General features: G+C 36.3%; 1 protein-coding gene across 1 annotated transcript in view; it reads left to right on the top strand.

Annotated features, from left to right (window-relative positions):
• LOC306856030 (inactive tyrosine-protein kinase PRAG1-like) overlaps window positions 1–23,024 on the top strand; it is a 24,030-nt gene extending 1,006 nt beyond the window's left edge. Inside the window, exons 2-8 of the mRNA XM_079394997.1 lie at window positions 5,533–5,896; window positions 7,030–8,306; window positions 16,426–16,571; window positions 18,544–19,058; window positions 19,691–20,146; window positions 21,275–21,547; window positions 22,496–23,024. Of these exons, the coding sequence (XP_079251123.1) occupies window positions 5,639–5,896; window positions 7,030–8,306; window positions 16,426–16,571; window positions 18,544–19,058; window positions 19,691–20,146; window positions 21,275–21,547; window positions 22,496–22,870 (3,300 nt within the window). The 5' untranslated portion in view covers window positions 5,533–5,638 and the 3' untranslated portion in view covers window positions 22,871–23,024. The remainder of the gene's footprint in view (window positions 1–5,532; window positions 5,897–7,029; window positions 8,307–16,425; window positions 16,572–18,543; window positions 19,059–19,690; window positions 20,147–21,274; window positions 21,548–22,495) is intronic.
• The last annotated feature ends 1,684 nt before the right edge of the window (window positions 23,025–24,708 follow it).

Below are 24,708 nucleotides of genomic sequence, written 5' to 3'. Positions count from 1 at the left end.
AGTCTTTTAGTTTTGAATCGATATGGTTCACACGGCTTCTTTAAGGAAGTGAAATGTCTAATTGGTGGATTCATATGGAATTTGTGGAATGCATGTTGCATGTTGGTTTATTCCATATTTTGGCTGGTTTGATGGGCAGTAAGAGTGTATTTAAACACATTTGACCATGTTTAAGTCTGATTGCACGGTAGATGCAGGCGTCTCATAGGTTGCAGGTAAAGATTTGGTGTTTGACACTCGAGGGTTTAACGCTCTCAGCAGAAGCACCCTTCCCCCTGAGCAATGTCTGAAGGCAAAACATTCATTGTTCACAAGTGCTCAAATGTTTTCAGCTGCTGCAGGAACAAAGAGCTTCTGCTTCTCCTGTTGTGTCTTGGGTTTTGACTTGTCAAACTTGTTGCCAGCGAGTCTAATGGCTCAACTGAGCAAACACAGAACGGCCGGCGACACTTCAACCTGCGGGCCATTATTTATCTGTCCTCACTTGCTCATAAACGTCAAGAAGCTTCTTGAAGATTAAGATCTGCTTCTGCAGTTTCCATCATGAAGTTCCTATCAGAATCTGCACTAAAGGAGCCATAGAAGAACCGTTTTGCCCTCTGAAGAACCAATGTGCATTGGAAAAGTTTCACTCTTAAAAATAATGGTCTTTCTTTTTTTTTTCGCTTTAAAGAACCTTTTGTGGAATGGAAAGGTTTTATGGGTGTCAAAGGTTCTTCATGGAACCGAAGTTGCCAATAAAGAGTGCATGTTAAAATTAATCGTATTTAAAGACTGTAAAACATAAACTAAAGTGTCCATATGAAGGTGTGTGAATATGGCTTTTGGGTGATATATGGAATGATTTAACAGCAAATATAAAATTAAGTACCATTTTTAAAGTGATTTTAGATTATTTTAATTTGCTTTTTAGTTGGCCGTGAAGTTTAAGAAGTCATTAGACTTCAGTATCTTTAATTTTTCATCATCAGAATTCAGAAAGAGCTTTATTACCAAGTATGTTTTTTGCACATAAAAGTAATTTGTTTTAGTGTCATGAGCTTCCAGTACACCGAGACAACAACACAGATAATAAAAAATAAGATGAGAATAAAAATACACACATTATCTTTCCCCAAAAAAACTTTTTTTTTTTTTTAAGTGTGAAGTTTTTGTGCATTGGAAAAGTTTCATGGATTTTAAAGTAACATGTCAAAAAAAATATTTGCATTTAAAGACTGTAAAACAAACGGTGGTTCAATCCAAATGAAGGAGTGGTTTATGAGTAATATATAGACAATTCATGAAATATTCACCACGATTCGTAAAAATAAGCACCATTTGTTTGACCATGTAGAGTTTAAGAGAATATTTCATCATCTTTTCCAAAATAATAGTTTTTTCTAAGTGTAAAGAATATTTGATGCCAATAAACAATCTTTGTTTTTAAGTCTTTAAATGCACATGTCATCTTTGACATGCTCTTTAACATCCTTGAAACGTTTCCAATGCATTTCAGTTGTTTTTGTAAAGCAAAAAGGTTCTTTGGGGAACCAAAATGGTTCTATGTATTACGGTCTTTAAAACCCAAATAGTCTTCGACATGCAGAGCCCCTAAAACAGAGCCACTGGTTCATCAGCCATTGATTGAGGGTCAGTTGACCTCGTCCATCTCCACTACACTTTCCCAGGCCACCAAAATTAGAGGCTCTTCTGTTCTTTCCATGTCAGGCTTCAGAAAGCGCTCTGGAAGGCCGTCGCGCCGGATCGTTCTCTGACGGGAGGAATGTGAAGAGGAGACTCGCACCACCGTGAGCTTTCACACCATAACAACGTCTAGCGCATCTTCTCGGCCGCCAGACACGAGCCACGGTGCGAAATCTCACAGATTTGTTTTCACTCTCTAGCGGGTGAAGGCATTTCAGATATCTGAGCCACAGACAGAGCTGCTGTGCTGTCAGAAATGGAAAAAAAAACATCTTTATGGCCACATTCTCCATTTTGGCCAAAGTAAAATGAATTATTACCTGAGACCAGTGATGGGCGGTAACTAGTAATAATATGTGACACTGGAACACAAAACCAGTCATAAGGGTCAATTTTTTTAAAATTGAGATTTATGCATCATCTGAAGATAAATAATCTTTCCATTGATGTATGGTTTGTTATGATCGGACAATATTTGAAAATCTGGAATCTGAGGGTGCAAAAAAATCTAAATATTGACAAAATCTCCTTTAAAGTTGTTCAAATGAAGTTCTTAGCAATGCATATTACTAATCAAAAATTAAGTTTTGATATATTTACAGTAGGACATTTACTAAATATCTTCATGGAACATGATCTTAATATCCTAATGATTTTTGTCATAAAAGAGAAATGTATAATTTTGATCCATACAATGTATTGTTGTCTATTGCTACAGATATACCTGTGTTACTCATGACTGCTTTTGTGCTGCAGGGTCAGATATAACTTTTAACTAGTAGTGTAGCTAATTACTAATAAGATTTCAGTAATTATATTACAGTTACCATCCATAAAACAGCTCAACCCCTACTGATTTGAAATCCAATAATTCGTAGATCCAACATCCCTCTGATCCCGTTTTGTTTGTATAAAATCTTTTTAGAGAACGAAACATTTTCTTATGAACTTATATGATTTGTTTAGATAAAGTACATCCTGGAATATAATCGTATATGCGTAACAGAGAAATTAGATTAGCTACTAAAAAACTGCAATTAGCTTCTACACATGATATTTAATGAGATTAATGCAGCACTTGTATTTAAATGTTACTATTAATCACCACTGAGTGTTTGTAATAACTTCTGACTGCGATCCAATGTGCATCAAATGATGAGGCAGAAATATTGTTAATAACATTTTAGAAACATTTTATGGTGAAAATTAGCAAACTTCTGTGGGGTGTGAAAGAACAGTAATGTAGTGCATCAGCTGCTCAGGTTCACGTATGCCGTGTTATTTGAAAACGTTATTTCCTGTTTTAACCATCCGTGCCTTTAAATATAACAGCAACTGCTTCTGCGAATAGATTCCTGTATCAAACTGAGTCATTGTGCAACAACACATTTGCAAATGTGGTTTAGAAACTTGCTCGAGCCGCTCTCAGACTCCAGCACCTGCTGCTGCTTTTTTTTTTAAAGAGCGTATTTCTTAATTAAGAATCTAGAAATGAGTCATGTGGGTAATTAATGATCTGAAAGATTTCTCAATCAAAAACAGACGCCATCTGGTGCCGTCCTGTGAAAACCACTAAACAAATGTGTTACAGTCATTAAATATTTGCATGATAATTTGCTGCATATTTCCAACTTTAAACAAGCTGCATGGACTATTTCTGGATCTTTTCGGCTACTGGTTGATGTTTTAAGGGATGTTTGATTTGGAAAGATCCAGATTTGGTCCATGCAACTTGTTTAAAGTTGGAAATATGCAGCAAATTAAATTGCATGCATTTAAAGACCATAACACATTTTTTTAGAGGTACAGTCCAAACGAGGCAGTATAAATATGGCTTATATATTCCTCATGATCCTAACCATACATTTTAAATGATTTAATTTGCTTTATTTGGCCATGGAGTTACAAAGATTCTTGTCTCACATCTTGCAATGTTTCAGCGTCTCTGATTTGAACCTCAGATTTGGAGCGTATCGCATTAAGATCAGTTTATTTGTGTTCAAACAGATTTAACTTGTTTTTAAATTCTTGGATTTATAACTGTTAATCTATTTGGCCACAATGGCTGTTTGACTGAAAATCCTCTGCTTTAATTCACTCTCTAAACCATTTCAACATACAAATACATGTCAAATCTGAACAGCATTGTTTTAAGTGTTTGGTCCGGCTCTGCTGATATAGGTGCGCTGAGGAACTTATAGATGGTTGGTCCTCGTGTTTGGACACAATGAGTTTGTTTGGTTGAGTTTCATGAAGTGGGTGAGTAAGTCTTGCCAAAGGAAAGCTGTCTATGAAGGGAGGGACCAGGAACTGGAGAAGCGGATTTGCACCTTTTGTTTTTCACTAGTAAGCGTGAAGTACTTTCATCTGATTATTTAGGCTAAAGTCTCCTACACAAGTGCATTTCCCTGTCAGAAACACTTGGAATGTACAAACGTTTAAGTTTTTTTAAATAAAACCTTTGCAGCATGTTGATATATATATATATTTTTTCCCAAATTCAGTGTTTTACATTTTCATTTTTCTGGACTGTATATTTTATCAATTAAAAATATCTGATCAATTGATTTCATAAACCTTTTACCATGTAATGATTATTTAAAAAAAGGACAATATTAGGGTACTATGAAATACTTTTTTTTTTTTTTCTCCAAATTCTGTTTTCTTTTTACTGGATTTTGTGGTTTATGACTGAATAAAAAAATTATAATCAAAAACTGTGGCAATCAAGTTACTTCATACGACTATAACAGTATAATCAATCTTTTTAAATGTAATCATATGAAAATACACAATAAAACATTGCAAAAAACTGTAAGGTTTGAATTAAATAAAGTCTCTTGATTGGGTGATATTCCTTAAAATGATGTTTTAATTAAGTAATAATAATTAGGGTTGCAAAGAGGCAGAACATTTCTGGAAACTCTCCGAAAGTTTCCAAAAAGTACTAACTTTACAAAAATACTGGAAAGTTACAAAAAAAATCCTGATAAGTTTCCCCAAAAATCCCAGAAAGTAAAAAAAAAATCCTGATAAATTTCCAAAAATAAATCCTGAAAAGTTTCCCCACAAATCACAGAAAGTTTTTTTTCAAATCCAGATAAATTACCAAAAATAAATCCTGATAAATTTCCCCAAAAATAACAGAAATGAAAAAAAAAAAAAAAATCCCAATAAATTTCCCAAAAAAATCCAGATATGTTTCCAAAAATAAATCCTGATAAATTTCCAAAAAAATCCAGATAAGTTTCCAAAAATAAATCCTGATAAATTTCCAAACAATCCTGATAAATTTCCCCAAAAATCCCGGAAAGTAAAAAAAAAAACTTCTGATAAATTTCCAAAAATAAATCCTGAAAAGTTTCCCCAAAAATCTCGGAAAGTGTTTTTAAAAATCCAGATAAATTACCAAAAATAAATCCTGATAAATTTCTCCAAAAATCACAGAAATGTAAAAAAAAAAATCCTAATAAATTGCCAAAAAAATCCAGATAAATTTCCAAAAATAAATCCTGATAAGTTTCCAAAAAATCCTGATAAATTACCCCAAAAATCACTGAAAGTTTCCACAAAAACCCATAAAGAAATGTTCTGCCTTTTTGCAGCCTTAATAATTAGTCGTGAGGAGTTCATTTCACTGCTAATATTTCTGTCAGTATTTCTCCCAGTTAAACCAAACTTATATGTTGGTGGTTTGTTGTGGAGACCTTTGAGTTTCTGTGTGTTTGATGATTGTTTTAATAGCCATTAACATATGACTAATTCTCCAAATGCATGTGGTTTTTCTTGTCAAACACATACACCAGCATAACTCAAAATCATCTAAAATGTATCTTGTTTTCTCAGGTTTACAGGCTGCTGATCTCCTGTGCCACACACTATGACCAGACACCGTCGTCTGTTCTCAGCTTGAGTAGAGTAGATCAGGCGGAAGCTCGAGGTCTGTGTTAAAATGTCTGCGTGTGGAGAGTTTGCAGAGCACGTGTGGAAACCAGGCTTCTGTAAGAACTGCTTCCATCCACGAAGCGCTCACGGACAGACCGGCACAGCGGGCAGCGCTTGTGTCCGAACGAGTCTGATCGGGGAAGACGAGGATGGGGTGACGTCTCCCTCTCCGTATAGCAAACCCACCATCGCTGTCAGACCCACCATGATGAACATGGACGTCACAATGGAGGTCAAGACGGACATCAACATGAATACAGAACAGGTATCTCCAGGAATGCACTGAATTCATTGAGTGGATGAACTCTTAAAGGAATACCCATTCTCAGCAATGGATGCTCTGCAGTGAATGGGTGCCGTCAGAATGAGAGTCTGATAAAAACATCACAATAATCCACACCACTCCAGTCCATCAGTTAACATCTGGAGAAGACAAAAACTGAAACTAATCCAGCATCAAGACGTTTTTAACTAAAATACATAGTCCATAATCTGTTTAAGACAAAACAGCTCTAAACAAATATTTGTGTGGATTTTGATGTGAGAGACAACAGCAGATGGACTTTTTCACTGGAGGAAGAGTTATTATGGATTATAGATTCATATTGGAGTTAAAAAAACATCTTGATGGATTTTTTTTCTTTTGTCTTCTCCAGATGTTAACTGATGGACTGGAGTGGTGTGGATTATTGTGATGTTTTTATCAGCTGTTTGGACTCTCATTCTGACGGCACCCATTCACTGCAGACCATCCATTGCTGAAACACATTTCTACAAACCTGATGAAGAAACAAACTCATCTGCATCATGGATGACCTGAGAATGAACACATTTTCATTTTTGGCTGAACTATTCCTTTAAGCTCTTGTTATGGTGTCAGTGTTCTCTAAGGCAGTGATATCTCTAAGGTGGGTTCATGTGGGTGGGGTTTAGTCAACATTCTTCAGTACATGGGTGGAGACTGGAATGTCTTTGTGAACCCAAGATAACAGATTGCCATTCATACTGTACAGGAAGGCAGTGATATGTACACATTTAGGCTGTTTAAACAAAGATAATTAGATCACCGCCAAGGGCATTGAATCATTTCTATGACAGACTATAAAGCAAACACATGGACACAGTCACATAAAGGTGTCTGTGGAGTCAAATAAGATGATTGATTAGTTATTTGTACCTGTGTGAATAATTGTTTATGCAATGCATTTATTGCATTGACAAGCCTGTAAAATGTTGCCTGTTTATTCAGTGTGCTTGTTTGTTTACGCTTTGATTTTATCTCAATGCGGGTTTCTTACATTGCAAGTTGAGTATGTATTTATAATAAGGTTTTTATTGTAAACACAATGATCCAATGTTTGAATTCTTCTTAGACTTATGATTGTTTCTGTATCTTAGAACAACCAGAAGACTTTTGTAGGACTGAAGAAAGCTCTGGATTTGGCTCCTCTGTACATCGATAGCAATGGATGTAATAAATCTCTCAGAGAAACCATCTCCGGGAAGAAGTTCTCCCCAAATGTTTGTTCTCCCACTGGATTATCCAAAGACTGCATGATTGTCAGCAATATATTTATGAGTCAAGAAGATGGCTGCGTTCCCCACAGTCTGAAAGCAAATGGGAACAGTGACTCCTATAGACCGATGACCAAGAGCACTTACGTCAGTGGAGATTCTTGTCTTTATAATGGGACTGGAAACAGGGATGGAGTTACGAGTCCTCTAAGGGGATCCGTAGAGGAAAGGCAAGCTAGAACCGCACCAGGGAATGTGGTTAATGGATCGTCCAATGAGACGCCAGGTAGTTCACCATCTCCAATGACTCCAGACTCCTTCCACGAAAGCCTATCAGACTCGTGCTCCAATCGAAGCAGCGTGGATTCGTTAGTGGGACTCCGGAGTCCTCAGAAGTCTTCAAGCGTTCAACCAAACGGGTTCGAGGAAAGCGAGCCGATCTATGCTGAGAGCACCAAGAGGAAAAGACGACTCAATGCTCGATCCGACGAGAAGGCTCCGCAATCCTCAGAGTCTGAAACCGAAGTCAATGTAAGCGATAATCAAAGAGCAACTATTACCGTTGTCGCTGCCCATACTGAGGAAAACAACCGGACGTTTTACCTGAGCAGCCCGGATTCGGCTGTAAGCACCCAATGGACCCACTTCAGCCCAACCGTGCCCAAAGACCCATCAAGCCCGGTGTTCGCTTGGCCAAATGCTCCTGATTCCACCAAAACGACCCAACCCAAGCCTCAATCCAGTCCTCCGGTTCCTCCTAAGGTCAACGCCCGTCCTCCAAGACTTGGTACTTCCAGTCTCTCCTTACCGTTACCCGAGCTCAGCTTTCATGTGGTTCTTCCTCCAAACCATGTCAACAGCGCCAGGAATCTGGAGGGATGTATTGACGAGGCAGAAGAGGAGGTCGAGTCCAAGAGATCAGGCTCTTGTGGTGGGCTGGGCGACTCCATCAATGCTCCTGCTGTTCTTTCCAGAGAATGGACGAGCGAGAGCAGTGCAATGCCAGGCACCGCCAACAAAAGCACCAGTCAAATGCTGGCAGAGGAGGGGAGAGCCAAAGAGATCATGCTCTTGAGCCCGTCTCCTCTCATCCACTCCAGTGACCCTAACACCAGCCGGGATCCCACGCCGCCTCCGCCACCTCCCAAAAAACACCACCGGTGAGAGATGCATCCTTATTTTATGCTGTTTGCCAAGATATTGATATTGATATCTTTGATGGAGCCAGATTAGTCTTCGTATTTGTGGTGCCCTCACATGGTAAATATGAGTTTCCTAGTCTTATTTGGACATGGGTTAAGGTTAGGGTTTGGACACGAATTGGCTCTGAAGGTGGATTTACGACTGGGAAACCTGGAGATAATTATGATACCCCAGACTAAACTTTATACGTAATTGCAGGTTGAACATCTAGTTGGTTGTAAATGAATGGGACGCTACATTTTATTCAAAGTCTGGTGGATTTTGATTAAATATATTCAATGCATTTTGGCTTTAATGTAGCTTCCCCAAGAAATTGGCAGTAATTAATCTGGGATCCTCTATTATTTTTGTTGTTGCCAGCAACAAATCACTTGAATGCAGTAAATATGACTTCAGAAGTGGGAATCAGGAAATTTCCAATAGTGCATGAAGTAAGTGCAAAGAGCCAAATATGTTGTTTTTTATAGTTTGCCTGACCAGGTCATTTCAATGAATTTAAAAGCTCTTAGTATTGCTAGTAAGAAAAAAAGACCTGTGGCAGATAATGTGTGGAAATTGGACATGAGCTGTCTCTCAAGTCATATTTACGACTGGGAAACTTGGAGATAGTTTTAATACCACAGTTTTTGAGTCGGGAGGATGAAACTTTAAACGTAGTGATTGGTACGTTTTATTAGTTTTTTCCTCAAATCCTTTCTCTTGCATTAGTTATTTATTTATGTATGTAAATAACCATTTAATGCATGTTGTATGTATTTTACGCTGCATTTATTTGACTGAAACTTCAGAATCGCTGGCTAACAATAGTTGGTTGTAAATGAATTGGACGCTACTGTTGGATTTTGACTAAATATCTTCAATACATTTTGGCTTTAATAAGGTTTCCCCAAGAAATGGGCAAGAATAAACCGTGGGCCTGTTTCATAAAACTAGTTTACCAAATAAGCCAGGTTTATTTCACTTAGTCTGATTTATTGTCAGTTGATTTGGTTCAAAATAAGTCAGATTAACTAACTGAAATAAGCCTGGTTTATTTGGTAAACTTGTTTTATGACACCAGCCCCTGATGTACTCCATGATCCTGTTTTCTCAACAACAAAGCACTTTCCAGTAATTTCCAATAGTGCACGAAGGCGAAGCTGTCTGGTGTTCCTAACCAGGTTTCAATGAATTTAAAAATGTATTGGTCATGAGTTGTGGTGTTAGTTTGTCACTGATTAGTCTGATCTCTAGTTTCATATTGTGATGGATTCATTGAGATATTCAGTGTCTTTGGTTTTGCTTTCTTGTATTGGCTCATAATTGATCTTAATAAGGTGATGTGATTCGTTGAGCTCAGTGGTTTACGGAGATGAAGTGTTTATTTTGGTGCATGTGTTTCACTCTGGTTCTCTCTGAATGAAGGTGATTGTTGTTTGTGTCTGGACTCGTGAGTTTTAGGCTGGTCTCTCTGTTGTTTGTTTGCACTGAGTTTTATCAGTCCTTCATTCAGCCATTATAGAGATGATATCAAGCGCAGATCTGTTCACGCCGCTCTGAATGTGACGCCTGTTCATCAACGCCATTCGATTCATTTATTCTGCTGTAACCACGTTTAATGTGCGATTTGGGTTTTCTGTAAATAGAAGGCTTGCCAGCACTGAATCTGTGTTTTTTTGCTGTTGGCCTTTAGTTCATTTAACACTTTCAGTCTGATTGAACTTTATCTGCTTACGCTGTTAACCCTCCTAACATGTACACTGTTTTTGCGTACAAGAATCGTTATTTTACAATCATAACTTAATATTTTTCAGCTAAAAACATTGTATTTGATCAGCAACTTCTCATTAGTGAGCGAATGTGAAAAAATAAAGTATATAAATAAACGTTTTGCATGTTAATGCATGTACCCCTTTTTATTAATTAAAAAAAGAAATTCTTTGAAACTTCAAAGTACACATGAACCACTCCAAAAAACTAATATATATATATATATATATAAAAAATTATTTTACTTGGATATATTATTGAATTTATTGAATTTCCAGTGTTAACAACACTGGAATTAATAGAATTTAATTAAATCAAACAAAATAAATGCATTTTACTTGCATAAACGTACATTTTCAGATGAAAAAATTATAAAAAAAATTTATGCTGCAATGGTTCGTCAACAGACTTCAGTCCCAAAAATTCAGTCCAAAAGTGAGCGAGATATGGGGAAAATAAATATATTTTACAAAAGTTTTTGACACTATAATACCTTCATAGATAATCTTATAAAAAACTTTTTTGACACTAATGGTGTTCCATACATACCTGAGTCAAAATGACCCAATGACGTTTTTAAAAAATGGTTGTATCTCTTAAAAATAAGTGTAAAAAATCAGAAAAAAACTATGCATGTTTTAGAAAATGTTCTGCATGCCTTGTGATATAAGGGTTAGGATGCAGCTGGTCGTGTTCCGAGCTGAAATTAAACGTTAAGCGCTTCATCTTTATAGAAGCGTACTCTGGATCAGCTCTGTTTCCATTAGCGTGAGCTTTTATTTGTTCTCATGTTTGACTGACTCACAGGAACATCTCAGGCCCAGAGTCACATCACCAAAATAAAGCGCGCTGAGATCGTCTGTTGCTGAGCTCCGGATGAGGAGTCAATAAACACTCGTATCTGAGCATCAGCCGCGATCTGCTGTTTATACCTTCATCGCTGCGGTTTGTGGTTATTAAAAGTGTTGCTCCTAGCTGAACCAAACCAAGAACCATCATCAGATACAGGAGACTGCACTGAAAATAACTAAAACTAATGTGGAAACTATTTTAACTATAAATACATTAAATTATATTTTATCGATATTTTGTTTTTGTAAAACATACTCCTATTTTTTAGATGTGCAAAATGACATATTTTCAAAATCCAGTCAGTCGGTTTAAAATTTATTAATGCAGGCTTTCCAAACGGTTTTTTTTAGGAGTTGATGAAATTATGAAAATGTCCATTTAAATTGAATAAATAAAACGCTAATACTGGAAAATGTTTAAATAATTTTTTTGTTTTAATACATGTATCAAGTTTTAATATTGTATTTAACATTATACTTTTTTTGTAGTATTAATATATTAAAATATATTCAATATTTTAGATTTTTATAAATGTAAAATATATATAATATTTTAATATAGCATTAAAATATTAATATATTATTAAATATATTAAACATTTAATATGTAAATATTTTAAATGATTTGTTTAATTTTTGTAATATTCAGTATAGTATTAAATATAATAAATATTTTAATGTATTTATATGTTGGTATTGTGTTATTGTATTATAATATTTAATATAATATTAAATATTTATAATGTTTTAATCATATTTAATGTTATACTAAAATATATCAAATATTTTATAATATTTCTCCATCATCCTGACCCGTCCTTAGAGACTAGTTGAGTCCAGGTAACCTGGTCATTAGCTGGTTATTATTATTGGCATACTGTAGTACGGTAAGGCGATACACCCGTGCTCAGTCGAAGCGTGCAGAGACTCGTCTGCTCCGGCTGCTGACGCTCTTCATGAGATTAGTTTGTGCTTCAGTGGAGTCAGAAACAGAAGTTCTCACTGTTTCCATAACAAATACTAAATGTGCTCCAGTGTCGGCAGACGAATCCTTAATGCCCTGGAAACACGTTATTGAAAGAGAAGCAGTATGCAAATCTGTCTGTTTTACATGCTGTGAGTGTATCTCATCTTCAGTGCGGATGTAAATATCCAGGGATTCTCAAACGCTTCATCCGCTGAACCCCTTTGAGCTGAAGTTGTTTACATTATTAACATGAAGTTCATATTAAGTTTAACAGCACATTCAAACGATTCTCTGATGTAGTTCAGTGGTCACATGACATTCAGGTCAACAAATATTTAATGGTTTTTAGGAAGTGCCTCAGTTTGTTTTTATCTTAACATTTATTTATTTAATTTTTTATATTTTTAGTATCTTATTCATTTTGATGGTTTAATTTCAAATAACTTTTATTTATTTATTTTTTAATTGTATGCTTTTATTATTTTATTAATTTGTGCTTTGCTTTCAAATTTAGACTTAATTGTATTTTTTTGTTTTTAATTTATTCATTTGTATTTTTTTAAACATTTATTTATTTTAAATGAATTATTTTAGTTTTATTTAAACTTTATAGTTTAAATAAACATTTTTACTTTTACATTTTCATTATTTTATTAAGTTGAATTTATTGTAAAACTTAATTTTTATAATGAATAAATAAAATTATAAATATAATTAATTTTTAAACAATTAATTATATTTAAATTTTCCATTTTCATTATTATTCGTTTGTGATTTTTTTATTTAAATATATTTATTAAAAATTTTATCATCTTTTTATGATTTGATTAATTATTAGCTTTTCATCACCTCTGTTTGGGGACGCTGCTTTAACCCATTGTTGAGGAACAGAGAGAGTAAATGGGTGAAGTTATGAACTCATCTAATGAATCATTTATGGAGCAGATGGTTCACAAATCTGCTTTTTCCAGCAGGACAAGCATAAGCTGCGGTGATTATGGATATTAAAGCGTGATGGTGGTCTGTAAGCGCAGGTGTTGAGATGTTCTGATGTTTCTCAGTCGTTCCTCTGAGCTTCGCTCGAGGTGAAGAAGCTTCTGGAGCAGAGGAACAGATGATCTGTGCCTCGAGTGTTTGTTTCCATGCCTCGGGTCAGAGATGATGATACCAGATCAGAACACACACACACACACACACACACACACTCAAATAGACGCGGTGATTCACACTCAGACGCTGATGATCCTTCAGTCCGGCTGGTTCTGAGGTGAGTGACAGACGGCTATGTGTTTCACTCAGGTCCTGTAGTGTGTGTGTGTTAAGCATGTGGAAAGGTCACGATGTGCTGCATGCCGCTGTGTTTGTGTAAATGTCTGTGTTTGAGCGCGTGTCTGTACGATGCACTTCAGATCCGCAGAAACACGTGAAAATCAGGGAAACTGAGGTTCCAGATCCGCTGGAAAGATGCAAATCAATGATACAAGATCAGCCAAAGATGAGCTTTCCTGGACTGAACTGTTCTATAGGGACAGAACTCTTTTTTTTTAAACTCCTATATATAATTTTTAAAAATAATATGTGTCCCTGGAGCACAAAAGCAGTCATGAGTAACACCGGTATATCTGTAGCAATAGCCAACAATACATTGTATGGATCAAAATTATACATTTCTCATTTATGACAAAAATCATTAGGATATTAAGATCATGTTCCATGAAGATATTTAGTAAATCTCCTACTGTAAATATATCAAAACTTGCAAGAGCTGATAAAAATGTAAAAACTGTAACTTGAATGCAATGTAAGTCGCTTTGGATAAAAGCATCTGCTAAATGCGTAAATGTAAAACTTTTTTTTGATTAGTAATATGCATTGCTAAGAACTTAATTTGAACAACTTTAAAGGAGATTTTCTCAATATTTAGATTTTTTTGCTCCCTCAGATTCCAGATTTTCAAATATTTGCATCTCAGACAAATATTGTCCTATCATAATATACAATATTTAGTATAACAGTAAATATTATGGGGTGGAATGAGTACTGAAAAAATATACTCAAGTAAAAGTACCATTACCTTCCAAAAAAGGTAGTGTGAGTAAAATACTGTCCAAAAAAACTACTTGAGTAAGAGTAAAAGAGTAGCCTATTTAAAAGTACTCATGAGTATTGAGTATTGAGTACTGAGCTGTGGATTCTACTCCCTCATAATAAACGCTGTACACTTCAATTTATACCTTTAAAAAACGTTGTACATTCTGTAATTCACATTATCTTGTTTGTCATAAAGAATGAAGAATATCTATCATCCAGCAGTTTTAATTTTGACTGCCAACTCTTTAAAACACATCAAAACAGCACAGAAACAGTATTCAGCTGAAGAAAAGATGAAAGTTATTCTCAGTACAATCATCCTCATTTAAATCATAAAGTTTGAAAAATAGATTTAGCCACTGAGAGCATGCTGTTGTTGCACATTAAATATTAATGTTTAGAACAGTGCAAATACAAACACCATTAGAAACTCATAGTTCAGCATCACACAGCATGATATGGATTAAAACCGTACCAGCTTTAGCGTTTTGCAATAAAGAAATAAGAATAACTAAACGATAATTTGTTACAATTTTAACATGAATGCACATTGTTCTAGAAGGATGGCATCATTTCATTCCTTATATACATTTACTGGAATTATGTCGATAAAACTATTTGTAAGGAAAAATGCATTAAATAGCAAAGTATTTCTGGGGAAACTTTTTTTTTAAAAGAAAACACAAATGCAGCGGTCTCTGTGAATCAGCAGCATCCACAACTGAATGGAACAAGAAGTGTTGACCTTGAAAATCCTTGTGTTGACCTTGTTTATGCGCGAGTGCACTTGCTAAATGAAGGCGGGTTGTATAAAATGGATCAGAAAAATAAAAAAAAGTTTATTAATGAGCTGCAGTTTTATTACATCACGCGCTGACACAGATATTAATAGGCAAGCATATATGCAAATCATTTAGTAAGCAGAAATCCCAAATTTACCTTAAAATATTAGAGGAAGATGTGACTGAATTGATGCTTGAAGAATGCCATGATACACAGCAGGCGGTTCAAGTTTTCTATGCACAATATGATTTGATGGAAGTCACGAGACTTCTCTCTATCCAATCACATTAATGGATAAAAAAAAATTAAAATAAGCATGTAATGACCACAAACGGAGGAAAATAGCAGAGTAAAAGTACCGATACATCACTTAAAATACACTCAAGTAAAAGTACACAATTTTTAAATTACTCAAAAAAGTACAATTACTGATAAAAATGACTTAATTACTTTAACGTGAGTATCTGTAATTCGTTACTTCACACTCCTGTCTGTAAGGGAGACGCTCATGTTTGTCCTCCAGAGACACGGCAGGAGTTTATAGATTCAGAGTCTCAGGAAACACACACACACACACACACACAGAGACACACACACACACACACACACACACACACACCCATAGACACAGACACACACACACACACACACACACCCACAGACACACACACACACACACACAGAGAGGAAGGGCTGCTGTTCTACTTATAGAGCGGCTCACCGCACAGAATCATGAGTGTGTTTGTTGATCTTGTTACTTTGTATCAGAGCGCTGCTGAATGCCGCATTCTGATTGGCTGACAGGTGTTTCAAGTCTTTAGTCATCATTATTGGCTTTATGTAAGCAGTACACCTTTATGGTATGTTCTCATTTAAATAAATGTGTGTGTGTTGTGTGAAAAACAGGCTTCAGTCCCATGAAACTCTGTGGTTTGAGGCTCAAATGTGCTTCCTTCATTTGTTCACTTCACTTCTGTGTGTGTGAATCTGACCTGTGTGTTTAGTTCAGAGGAAGCTGCGGTGCTTCATCATCATCAGATCATCAGGTGTGAGTGTTTGACGGAGAGACTGATCTCAGGTCTGCTTTTACCCAAGGAGACGGAGACGTGTGACATCTGTCTGTGATCTTCATTGGTCAGAGACTCGAAACTTTGTGCATCACTGATGTGTTTGTCACTGCGTTCAGGAGTCAATCGTGTTCCTGTACTTGAGTTTTCATGTGCACTTGTGTGTTTTTTCCTGATTGGTTGAAATGCTGCTTCTTTTCTAATGCACTTGGGATTTCAGTATACAGATTTACAGCTTTTCTCTCTGTTTTTGTAATATTTTTTAATAATAATGTAAAACACATGTATAGCAGCTCTAGTGTCCAGCATGGTTTTCAGATGTGAACATCCATTGTTTGAGAGATTTGAGCCCTGATTGAACCAATTCTGAAGTTTCTCTTTACCATAAATGACATACGAGAGAGAGAGAGAGATAATGATGTAATGACACAGCGAGGGAATTCACTTCACTTCTGTTCAGTTTTTCCCACAAACCTCTTCATATCATGAGTTTGAACAGCTGAAGAGTACAAACCTGTGTGTGTTTGTGTGATATATGACTGTATGTGTGTGTTTGTGTTGTCTGCAGGGTGTGTAACCGTCTGAGTGGCAGTAATATGGATCTGGAGCGCATTGGTCAGCAGGGGTCAGTGGAGAATCTCAGCCAATCACTGCGAGGACTGAACTGCTGCACCAATGCATCCAGCGACAGCCTGCAGGCGCTCTCCGACACCGGTGAGTTACACACGGACGCTCTGTTCATTTATTTGTTTGTTTTATATATTTATTTTATTTTTTATTTATTAATTTTTATATTTTATTTAATCAATTAATTGTATTTTTAATTTATTTTATTTTATTAATATTTTATTTATTTTTTTATTTAATAAATTTTAAAATTGAGATTGGGTATTACCCAAATAAACACAAAGCAGATAAACACAAAAGGTTTTAAAATATTTTTTACTCACAATTTCTGCCTGATTAAAAATGTTTAGAGCTTAGCATAATTAGTAAAATATTATTCATTATTAAACGCCTATTCAGCTTTAAAAATAGTTATTTTAAAACTTTTCCAGGTCTTGAAATCATACTTTTAAAATGAGGCTTTTTTACAAAACCTGTTTAATCCAAAGACAAAAACAGTTTAAGCTAATTCTTGGTTTTTAGTTGTTGTTTTGTCTCGTTTTAAATCATTTTAAGTCATGTACAGGCTCTTCCAAACGCTGATGCTTGTATTCTTTATCAATACAGCTGTCCCAGAATGCATTGCAACAGGCTCTTAGATAGCAGATGGAGTTGAGGGGAAAAAATGAGGTCTAATTAAAAATGTACTATGTTATGTCATGTTTGTGTGTATTTCTTCATTAGGTTGAGAATAGAGTTTGAATGAGTCTCATGTGGTTTAATTTGAGTTTGATGCTGTCTCTGAAGGGAGCTTCCTGTGTAGGCAGCAGAGGGATGTTCACTAGGGTTTGAAACTGAACTGAAGTCTATAAACAGACTGTGTTATTGTAAATGAAACTTCCTTTCCTGATAATCAGCGGTGATGAGAAGGGAACATCAGATGCTGCTCTTCCTCCTGATCTTCAGGCTCACGGCTGTGATAGGCTGTCGTACTGTAGGTGTATGTAGTGTGTTCCCATAATTCACCAGGGCACAGAGATAATGGAGGGTTAAATAGAGGAAATCAGGGTTTGTGTTTATCACAGGGTGTTTTCTGACGGTTTCCCTCATGAAGTCACTGATCTTCATCTGCAGGCCTTCATTAACGCGTCACAAACCACTGACCATCACAGGATCTGACGATCTATGAAAGATTCATGGTGGTGGAGTGTGTGTGTGTTTGTGTGTGTGTGTGCATGAGTAAGTGTATGAAGGTGTGAGTGAGTGCAAGAACACAAGAGTGCTAGTGTGAGAGAGTGTGAGTGAGTGTGAGTGAGTGTGAGTAATAATTAGTTACATCTATATAGCGCTTTTCTGGATACTCAAAGCGCTACTCAAAGAGTGTGTGATTGAGTGAGTGAGTATGAGAGCGAGTGAGAGTATGAGAGTGCAAGAGTGAGTGTTAGAGCGCGAGTGTGTGTGTGTGTGTGTGTGTGTGTGTGCGTGCAAGTGAGAGTATGAGAGTGCAAGTGTGAAAGAGTGTGAGCGAGTGTGTGTGTGTGTGTGTGTAAGCAAGTGTGTGTGTTGTATTAGAATACAGAAACAGAAATGAGGAACATTTTCATTTCCACTGAACACTTTAATTCTCCTGATTGTCTGACAGGAATTATTTAGAAATGAATCAACAATCATATGATTCACTGCTACTGAACTCTGATTATGAGTCTGATATAGAGCAGATCTTTCAAACTTGCTTTCATTTCAGTATTTTATATATATATATATATATATATATATATATATATATATATATATATATATATATATATATATATATATATATATATATATATATATATATATATATATATATATATATATATATATATATATATATATATATATAATTTTTTTTTTTTTTCTTCGCTACTGCTTGTTTTGTGTACATTTCTTTGTCAATGTTGTATATATTATGTATTGTATAAATATTATGTAAGCCCAGTTATGCCATTAAACAACTTTTAATTCAGTTAATATAATTTTTTAAAAGTAATTAACTATTTCTTCACCCTCTCTCTTTTCCTCTGGTCATGTGATCTAGACTCCACCCTCCGCTCCAGCCCCTCCCCTTTCCCCAGCAGCCCGCTTGGCTCCGCCCCTTCGTCTCCGCAGCCCAACATGTTTCCCTGCACCATCCTGGCCCATCAGCTCCAGCCACCTCCGTTACCACAGAAGAAGATGGTGAACCGCACCACCTCGGCTCCGAGCGACTCGGGCGTCAAACCGCTCGCCCGCTCTCGCCCGCGTCTGGGGAACGTGACGTCCTGCTCGTCTCCGCAGCTCAACACACTGCATCTGCACACACTTCTCAGGAACATGGACAGCCGTGAGGGCATCTACTCCAAACTGGGCGGCCTGTACGCCGAGTCTCTGCGGCGGCTAGCGATCAAGTGTGAGGAGCATTTCACCAGCGGCCAGAGGAACACACTGAGATTCGACGAGAGCAACTGGTCGCTCTTCAAACTCACCTGCAACAAACCCTGCTGTCTGTCCGGAGACGCCGTGTATTACTCAGCTTCCTGCGCGTCAGACACTCGCAACACATACGCCGTCAAGGTCAGAGAATATATATATATATATATGTGTGTATATTGTATTGTATTATATTATATACAGGATTGAAAAATGCATAAATCAATATAAATTCTAGTGCCATTCATTATAAACACCACCAACCCTAGGCAAATTGACTTTTTAAATTAAATATGTTTTTATTATTATTTATTTTTATTCCTTTTTATTTTTTATGTATTTATTTTTTTGCATTATTTGACTTGCCTCAGAAAAGTGTGGGCTAAAACATTAATTTATATTTTTATTTAGAATAGACATTATATTGATTAAAAGTGACAGTAAAGAAATATCATGTTACAAAAGATTTCAATTTCATAATTTTTTCTATTCTTTAAAGAATCCAGAAAAAATAATTTCCACAAAAATATTATGCAGCAAAATCAGTTTTCAGTAATAATAACCAATAATAATTAAAAGCTTTAAATTATAGATAAATGTTATTAATATTATTTCACAATATTATTAAATAAGGGCAGCCTTGCTGAACATAAAAGGCTTTATTTAAAAATATAAAAAAAATCTTAATTATTCCAAATATACATTTTATTTATGGTAAGGAAATTGTGTAAGTTGTGTATTGATATTTAACATCATAGCGTGTCTGTGTTGGTCAGATCTGTAAAGGCCAGGCTCCGGACAGTAACCAGGCTCATCTGTACGGTCTTTCGGTGCAGCAGAGCATCCCATCTCACTTCAGTCTGCAGCAGGACTGCGGTCACTTCATCGCCTGCGTGCCGCGGAGCATGTTACCCAGCGAGGAGAGCGGTCCGGCCGAGCAGGAGCGGGTGGTGGTGATCACCCGGGACGTCCCGCACCACAGCGTGGCGGATTTCGTCCGCGAGTGGGAGTCGTTCCACCGCGCGCAGCCGGAGGTTTACGAGCGGCGTGTGTGTTTTCTGCTGCTGCAGCTGTGCACGGGTCTGGAGCATCTGAAAGCACACGGCGTCACGCATCGAGATCTGTGCATGGAGAACCTGCTGCTGGTGCAGCGTCCAGATCCACAGCAGCACAGCCTCCCGCGCCTCCTCATCAGCAGCTTCGCCAAAGCCAAGCGTCGCGACGCAGACCAGGTTATTATGAATCATTCTTATTAATAACATTTCATAATATTATTGTTTTTACTAGAGGTCGACCGATAGTGGCTTTTACCGATACCGATAGCTAGGTTGGACCACACCGGCCGATACCGATTAATCAACCGATAGTTTTTCAAATGATACCGAACAGAAACTAAAATACTGCTCTACTATTTAAACAAAAAAAAAAAGTACTGAACCGTACTTTGTAAATGAATAAAAGTATTCATATTAATTATATTTTGATCATTAAAGTTAGTTCATAGTTCATTAATGTTAACAAAACCAACTTCAAATTTAAAAATACATCAGTAAGCTCTACTTCTATTCTACAGCTTGTATCAATATTAGTTACTGTTACAAATGGACTCTTTATTGTAAAGTGTTACCATTTCATAACTAAAGATGGCCATCTTTAAATATCTACACAAAGGCCATAGCATTGAAATGACATACATAAAGATATTGTATGTATACTCTAAACTGCTTATATTCTAGAACACTTGATGATTATCTAATCAAAATAACATAAGATGGCAGTCACACACCGGGCAAAAGTGCAATGTTGGGTCTTTACTCGCAGGTATACTCACTCTCATGTATAATGACAGCGTAGCTTCAGCCGCTCCAGCAACGGACACAACCTGGTAAAGCTATCGGCATGAAGATTACATTTACATTTATCCATTTATTAATTTAGCAGACGCTTTTATCCAGATAACTGATAGTTCCGCCAATCAACTATCAGTGCCGATTAATTGGCAAAACCGATACATTGGTCGACCTCTAGTATTTACTGTATTTTTGTTCAAATAAATGCAGCCTTGTAAATTAAGAAATTTAAGACTTTTTTCAAAAACATGTACAAATCTGAATTATTCCAAATTTACTCTACCAGTCAAAATTTTTTGAACAGTAAGATTTTTTTACGTTTTTTAAAGAACTCTCTTCTGCTCACCAAGCCTGCAGTTATTTGATCCAAAGTACAGCAAAAACAGTACAATTTTGAATTACTTTTACTATATAAAATAGCTGTTTTCTGTTTGAATATGTTCTAAAATGTAATTTCTTTCTGTGGTTTCAAAGCTGAAACGGCTCAATGCAGACGACTCATTTCTAAAGCGGGATCACGCCCGGCTCGCGCCTGAGATCGTCTCGGCTGCGCAGTACCGCAAATTTGATGAGTTTCAAACCGGCATCCTGATCTACGAGCTCCTGCACCGCCGTAACCCGTTTGAAGCCACGCCGGGCAAATGCGACTACAGATGCGACGAGCTGCCACCGATCCCCGCCGCCTCCATCTACTCACCTGGCCTGCAGAGACTGGCGCACCTGCTGCTGGAGCCCGACCCCGGACTCCGCATCCACATCCAGGACGCTCGGCGCATCCTGCAGGTAGTGTTAATTTCATCAGCTATTTTCAATTTTAGTCTTAGGGCCTTGTTTTGTGGCATTAAAGGGGTCATCGGATGCCCATTTTCCACAAGTTGTATGATTCTTTAGGGTCTTAATGAAAAATCTATAACATGCAATAGTCAATTTCTCAATGGTAGTGTAAAACACACTTTTTACCCTCAAAAACAGCTCTGTTCACAGCGAGCCGTTTCGGTGCATGTCCCTTTAAATGCTAATGAGCTCTGCTGACCCCGCCCCTCTCTTTCTCTGAGAGACTTTTAACTTTAGCCGCATTCATCGTGAAACTGGCTAACTAGCACATTATTATGAAAGGCGAACTACATAATATATACATTGTTCATAAACATACATAATAGGATATAAACAGTACTAATGGTATTAGTTAGACTATGTATTTTTACGCCATGACTCTCCCACGGTTCTGAAAACAAACATTAGACAACCAAACAATGCAATTTACTTGAGTTTCTAACTAAATATTTTATTTAATGTTATAAATGAGTCTATGTATATAAATGTCTAAAATGTTATAAATGAATCTATTTAAAAATGTATTAAATTAAGTAATTAATTAGGCTAGCCTATGTAAACAATCATTTGAAAAAAATTAAATGAAGACTTGTTTCGTTCAGAATATGAATGATTCAGGCATCAAATACATTTAACAGTCACTGTGTGCCACCTACTGGCATAATGTAACATAATCTTTTTTTTTTTAAGTGTATCATTAGTTACAAAGGTTAATTAGGCTACTCGTTTTGATCGCGGCCGCTGCAACAATTTAATGTTTGCAACACAGAAATGTAGACTGTTTGTGAAGCGGTTTCAAATAAAGCATCTGATGAGCGCTGCTCTCAAGCATCAGCTTGAACTTAAGTACAGTATTCAAGTAAAATTACTCAAGTATTTTACACCCCTGCTCTGCAGGCGCTGCTGTGGGGGCCTCGGCAGGAGCTGCTGGAGCAGCCGTGGGTCTGTGGAGGAGGAGAAGGAGGAGATGGGCGGAGGCTGGAGCAGCCGTGGGTGTGTGGAGGAGGTGGTGCAGGAGATGGGCGGAGGCTGGAGCAGCCGTGGGTGTGTGCAGGAGGTGGGCGGAGGCTGGAGCCGAGGCATGACGGGCTGCTGAACTGGCTGGATGTGAAGCGCGCGCTGCTGATGATGAAGTTCGCCGAGCGCTCGCTGGAGCCAGAGAGGAACGCCGAGCTGGAGGACTGGCTCTGCTGTCAGTATTTCTCCAGCGCAAACCCCAAATCACTGTGTCAGACCGCAGAGCTGCTCTACAACCTGCGCCTCACGCACTGAGCAACAGATCAACACTGTTTGTCTGACTGTCAGATCAGACGCATTGAAACACTGTGTGTCCTTTACTGGAATCAAACACCAGCACAGAGGGACGAGCAGCGGCCGAGCACTCGTGTTTCCACATTCCACCGCTTCCCCTCAGCTTCACTAATGTAGCTTTGCTTTCAGAGTGAAACTCAGCATGTCTGAAATGTACAGATCACTTTTCACCCCAAATTTAAAAGGGAGTATGTGTATATATATATATATATATATATATATATATATATGTATATATGTGTACGTGTGTGTGTAAAAATTTAATTTTATGTAAATTCAGTATAGTTTTTTTATTAAAAAGTGTATATATATATATATATATATATATAATATATTTCATGTAAATTAAATTATATATTTCAGTAATAATTTTATATATATATATATATATATATATATATATATATATATATATATATATATATATATATATATATATATATATATATATATGAAGAGTTCATTTGCAAAAATAGGTAACTCCATTTTGAACAATTCTCATAAATCATGTTTTTTTATTGTGCGTTCCAATTAATCTCAATCAAACTGCAGTCAGGTTATTTTGATTAGGTAAAAAATAACTAACTAATACAGCTAACTAACACAATAAAAACATAACATATAATAAAAAAAATTGATTTTTGAAAATAAAAAAAATGGAGTTATGTGTTTTTGCAAACTAATTTAAGATTTTATTATATTGTGACTATTTTCATAAAAATGAAATACATTTATATATAATATATGTATATAACATATACATAAAAATAATACATATTACACACACACATATATATATATATATATATATATATATATATATATATATATATATATATATATATATATATATATATATATATATAATGGGTATAATATTTATTATTATTTGCATGATTTAGGACGTTTTGCATTGGGTATTTTCATGATAATTTCTGTGATGTAAAAAAATTAATTCTCTTAGTACAAGAATGAAAATCATGTTATTTGGATGCAGTATTTTTTAAAGTTTATTTATTAAAATCAGAGTAAAAGAAGTAGTACGTGTTCTTACTGTAAATGTACTTTTTTTTAAATTCGGTTGTGGTAAAATGTATTTAAATGCCATTACAATAATGTCACAATATAATACAATCTTTGTTGCTTTATTAGGAAATGATCTTTTGGTTTTGAGGTGAAGTGTGATCTGCAGTGACTGTATTGCTGAATTAACGCTGGTTCTTCTGAAGTTGCTCTGAAGCTTTAAGAGCATCTCTGACAGTTTTAGGGGCTGCTGGGTAAATCTGGGCCTCGTGTTGCTGGTAGATCAGCGCTCGGCGTCGTTCAGGAAGCTCTGGATGAGAAACAGATGCTGCTGATGCCGCAGGAATCAAAGCGCTTCAGAAGGACTGTAGACTTTTCCTCGTAAATCCGGCTGTAAAATCCCAGAACGTCCGTCTTCCTGCCGCTCAGAGGCTCTGATTAAACTTCCTGTTTGTGAAGAGATGCCACTTCCTGGTGCAATATTTCTAGCTTCCGCTGGTTCTGCTGGACACTCGCTCTCAAAATGTGACAAACTGGTTTAAAATTAATTATGTTGATTGATTTATTTTGAGTGCCTTTTGTGATTTCTATTTTGAGGTTGAAGCCGATTGTAAATGCAAATTAAGCTTAACGGAGATAAAACTGTGAGTCTGGAATTTCACAGATGTTCAGATGGAGCTGAATGGGCTTTTTTTTTTTGTATATAAATTGTGAAGCAGGTCTTAACAGCGGCAGATACAGTGTGTTTATATGATTTAACCCTAGTGTTCTTTTCA

Source organism: Barbus barbus (genome assembly GCF_936440315.1).
Source record: "Barbus barbus genome assembly, chromosome: 36".
NCBI classification, from domain to species: Eukaryota; Metazoa; Chordata; class Actinopteri; order Cypriniformes; family Cyprinidae; genus Barbus; species Barbus barbus.
Note: the sequence above shows the minus strand (reverse complement) of the source record. Positions and strands in the feature narration are given on the sequence as shown.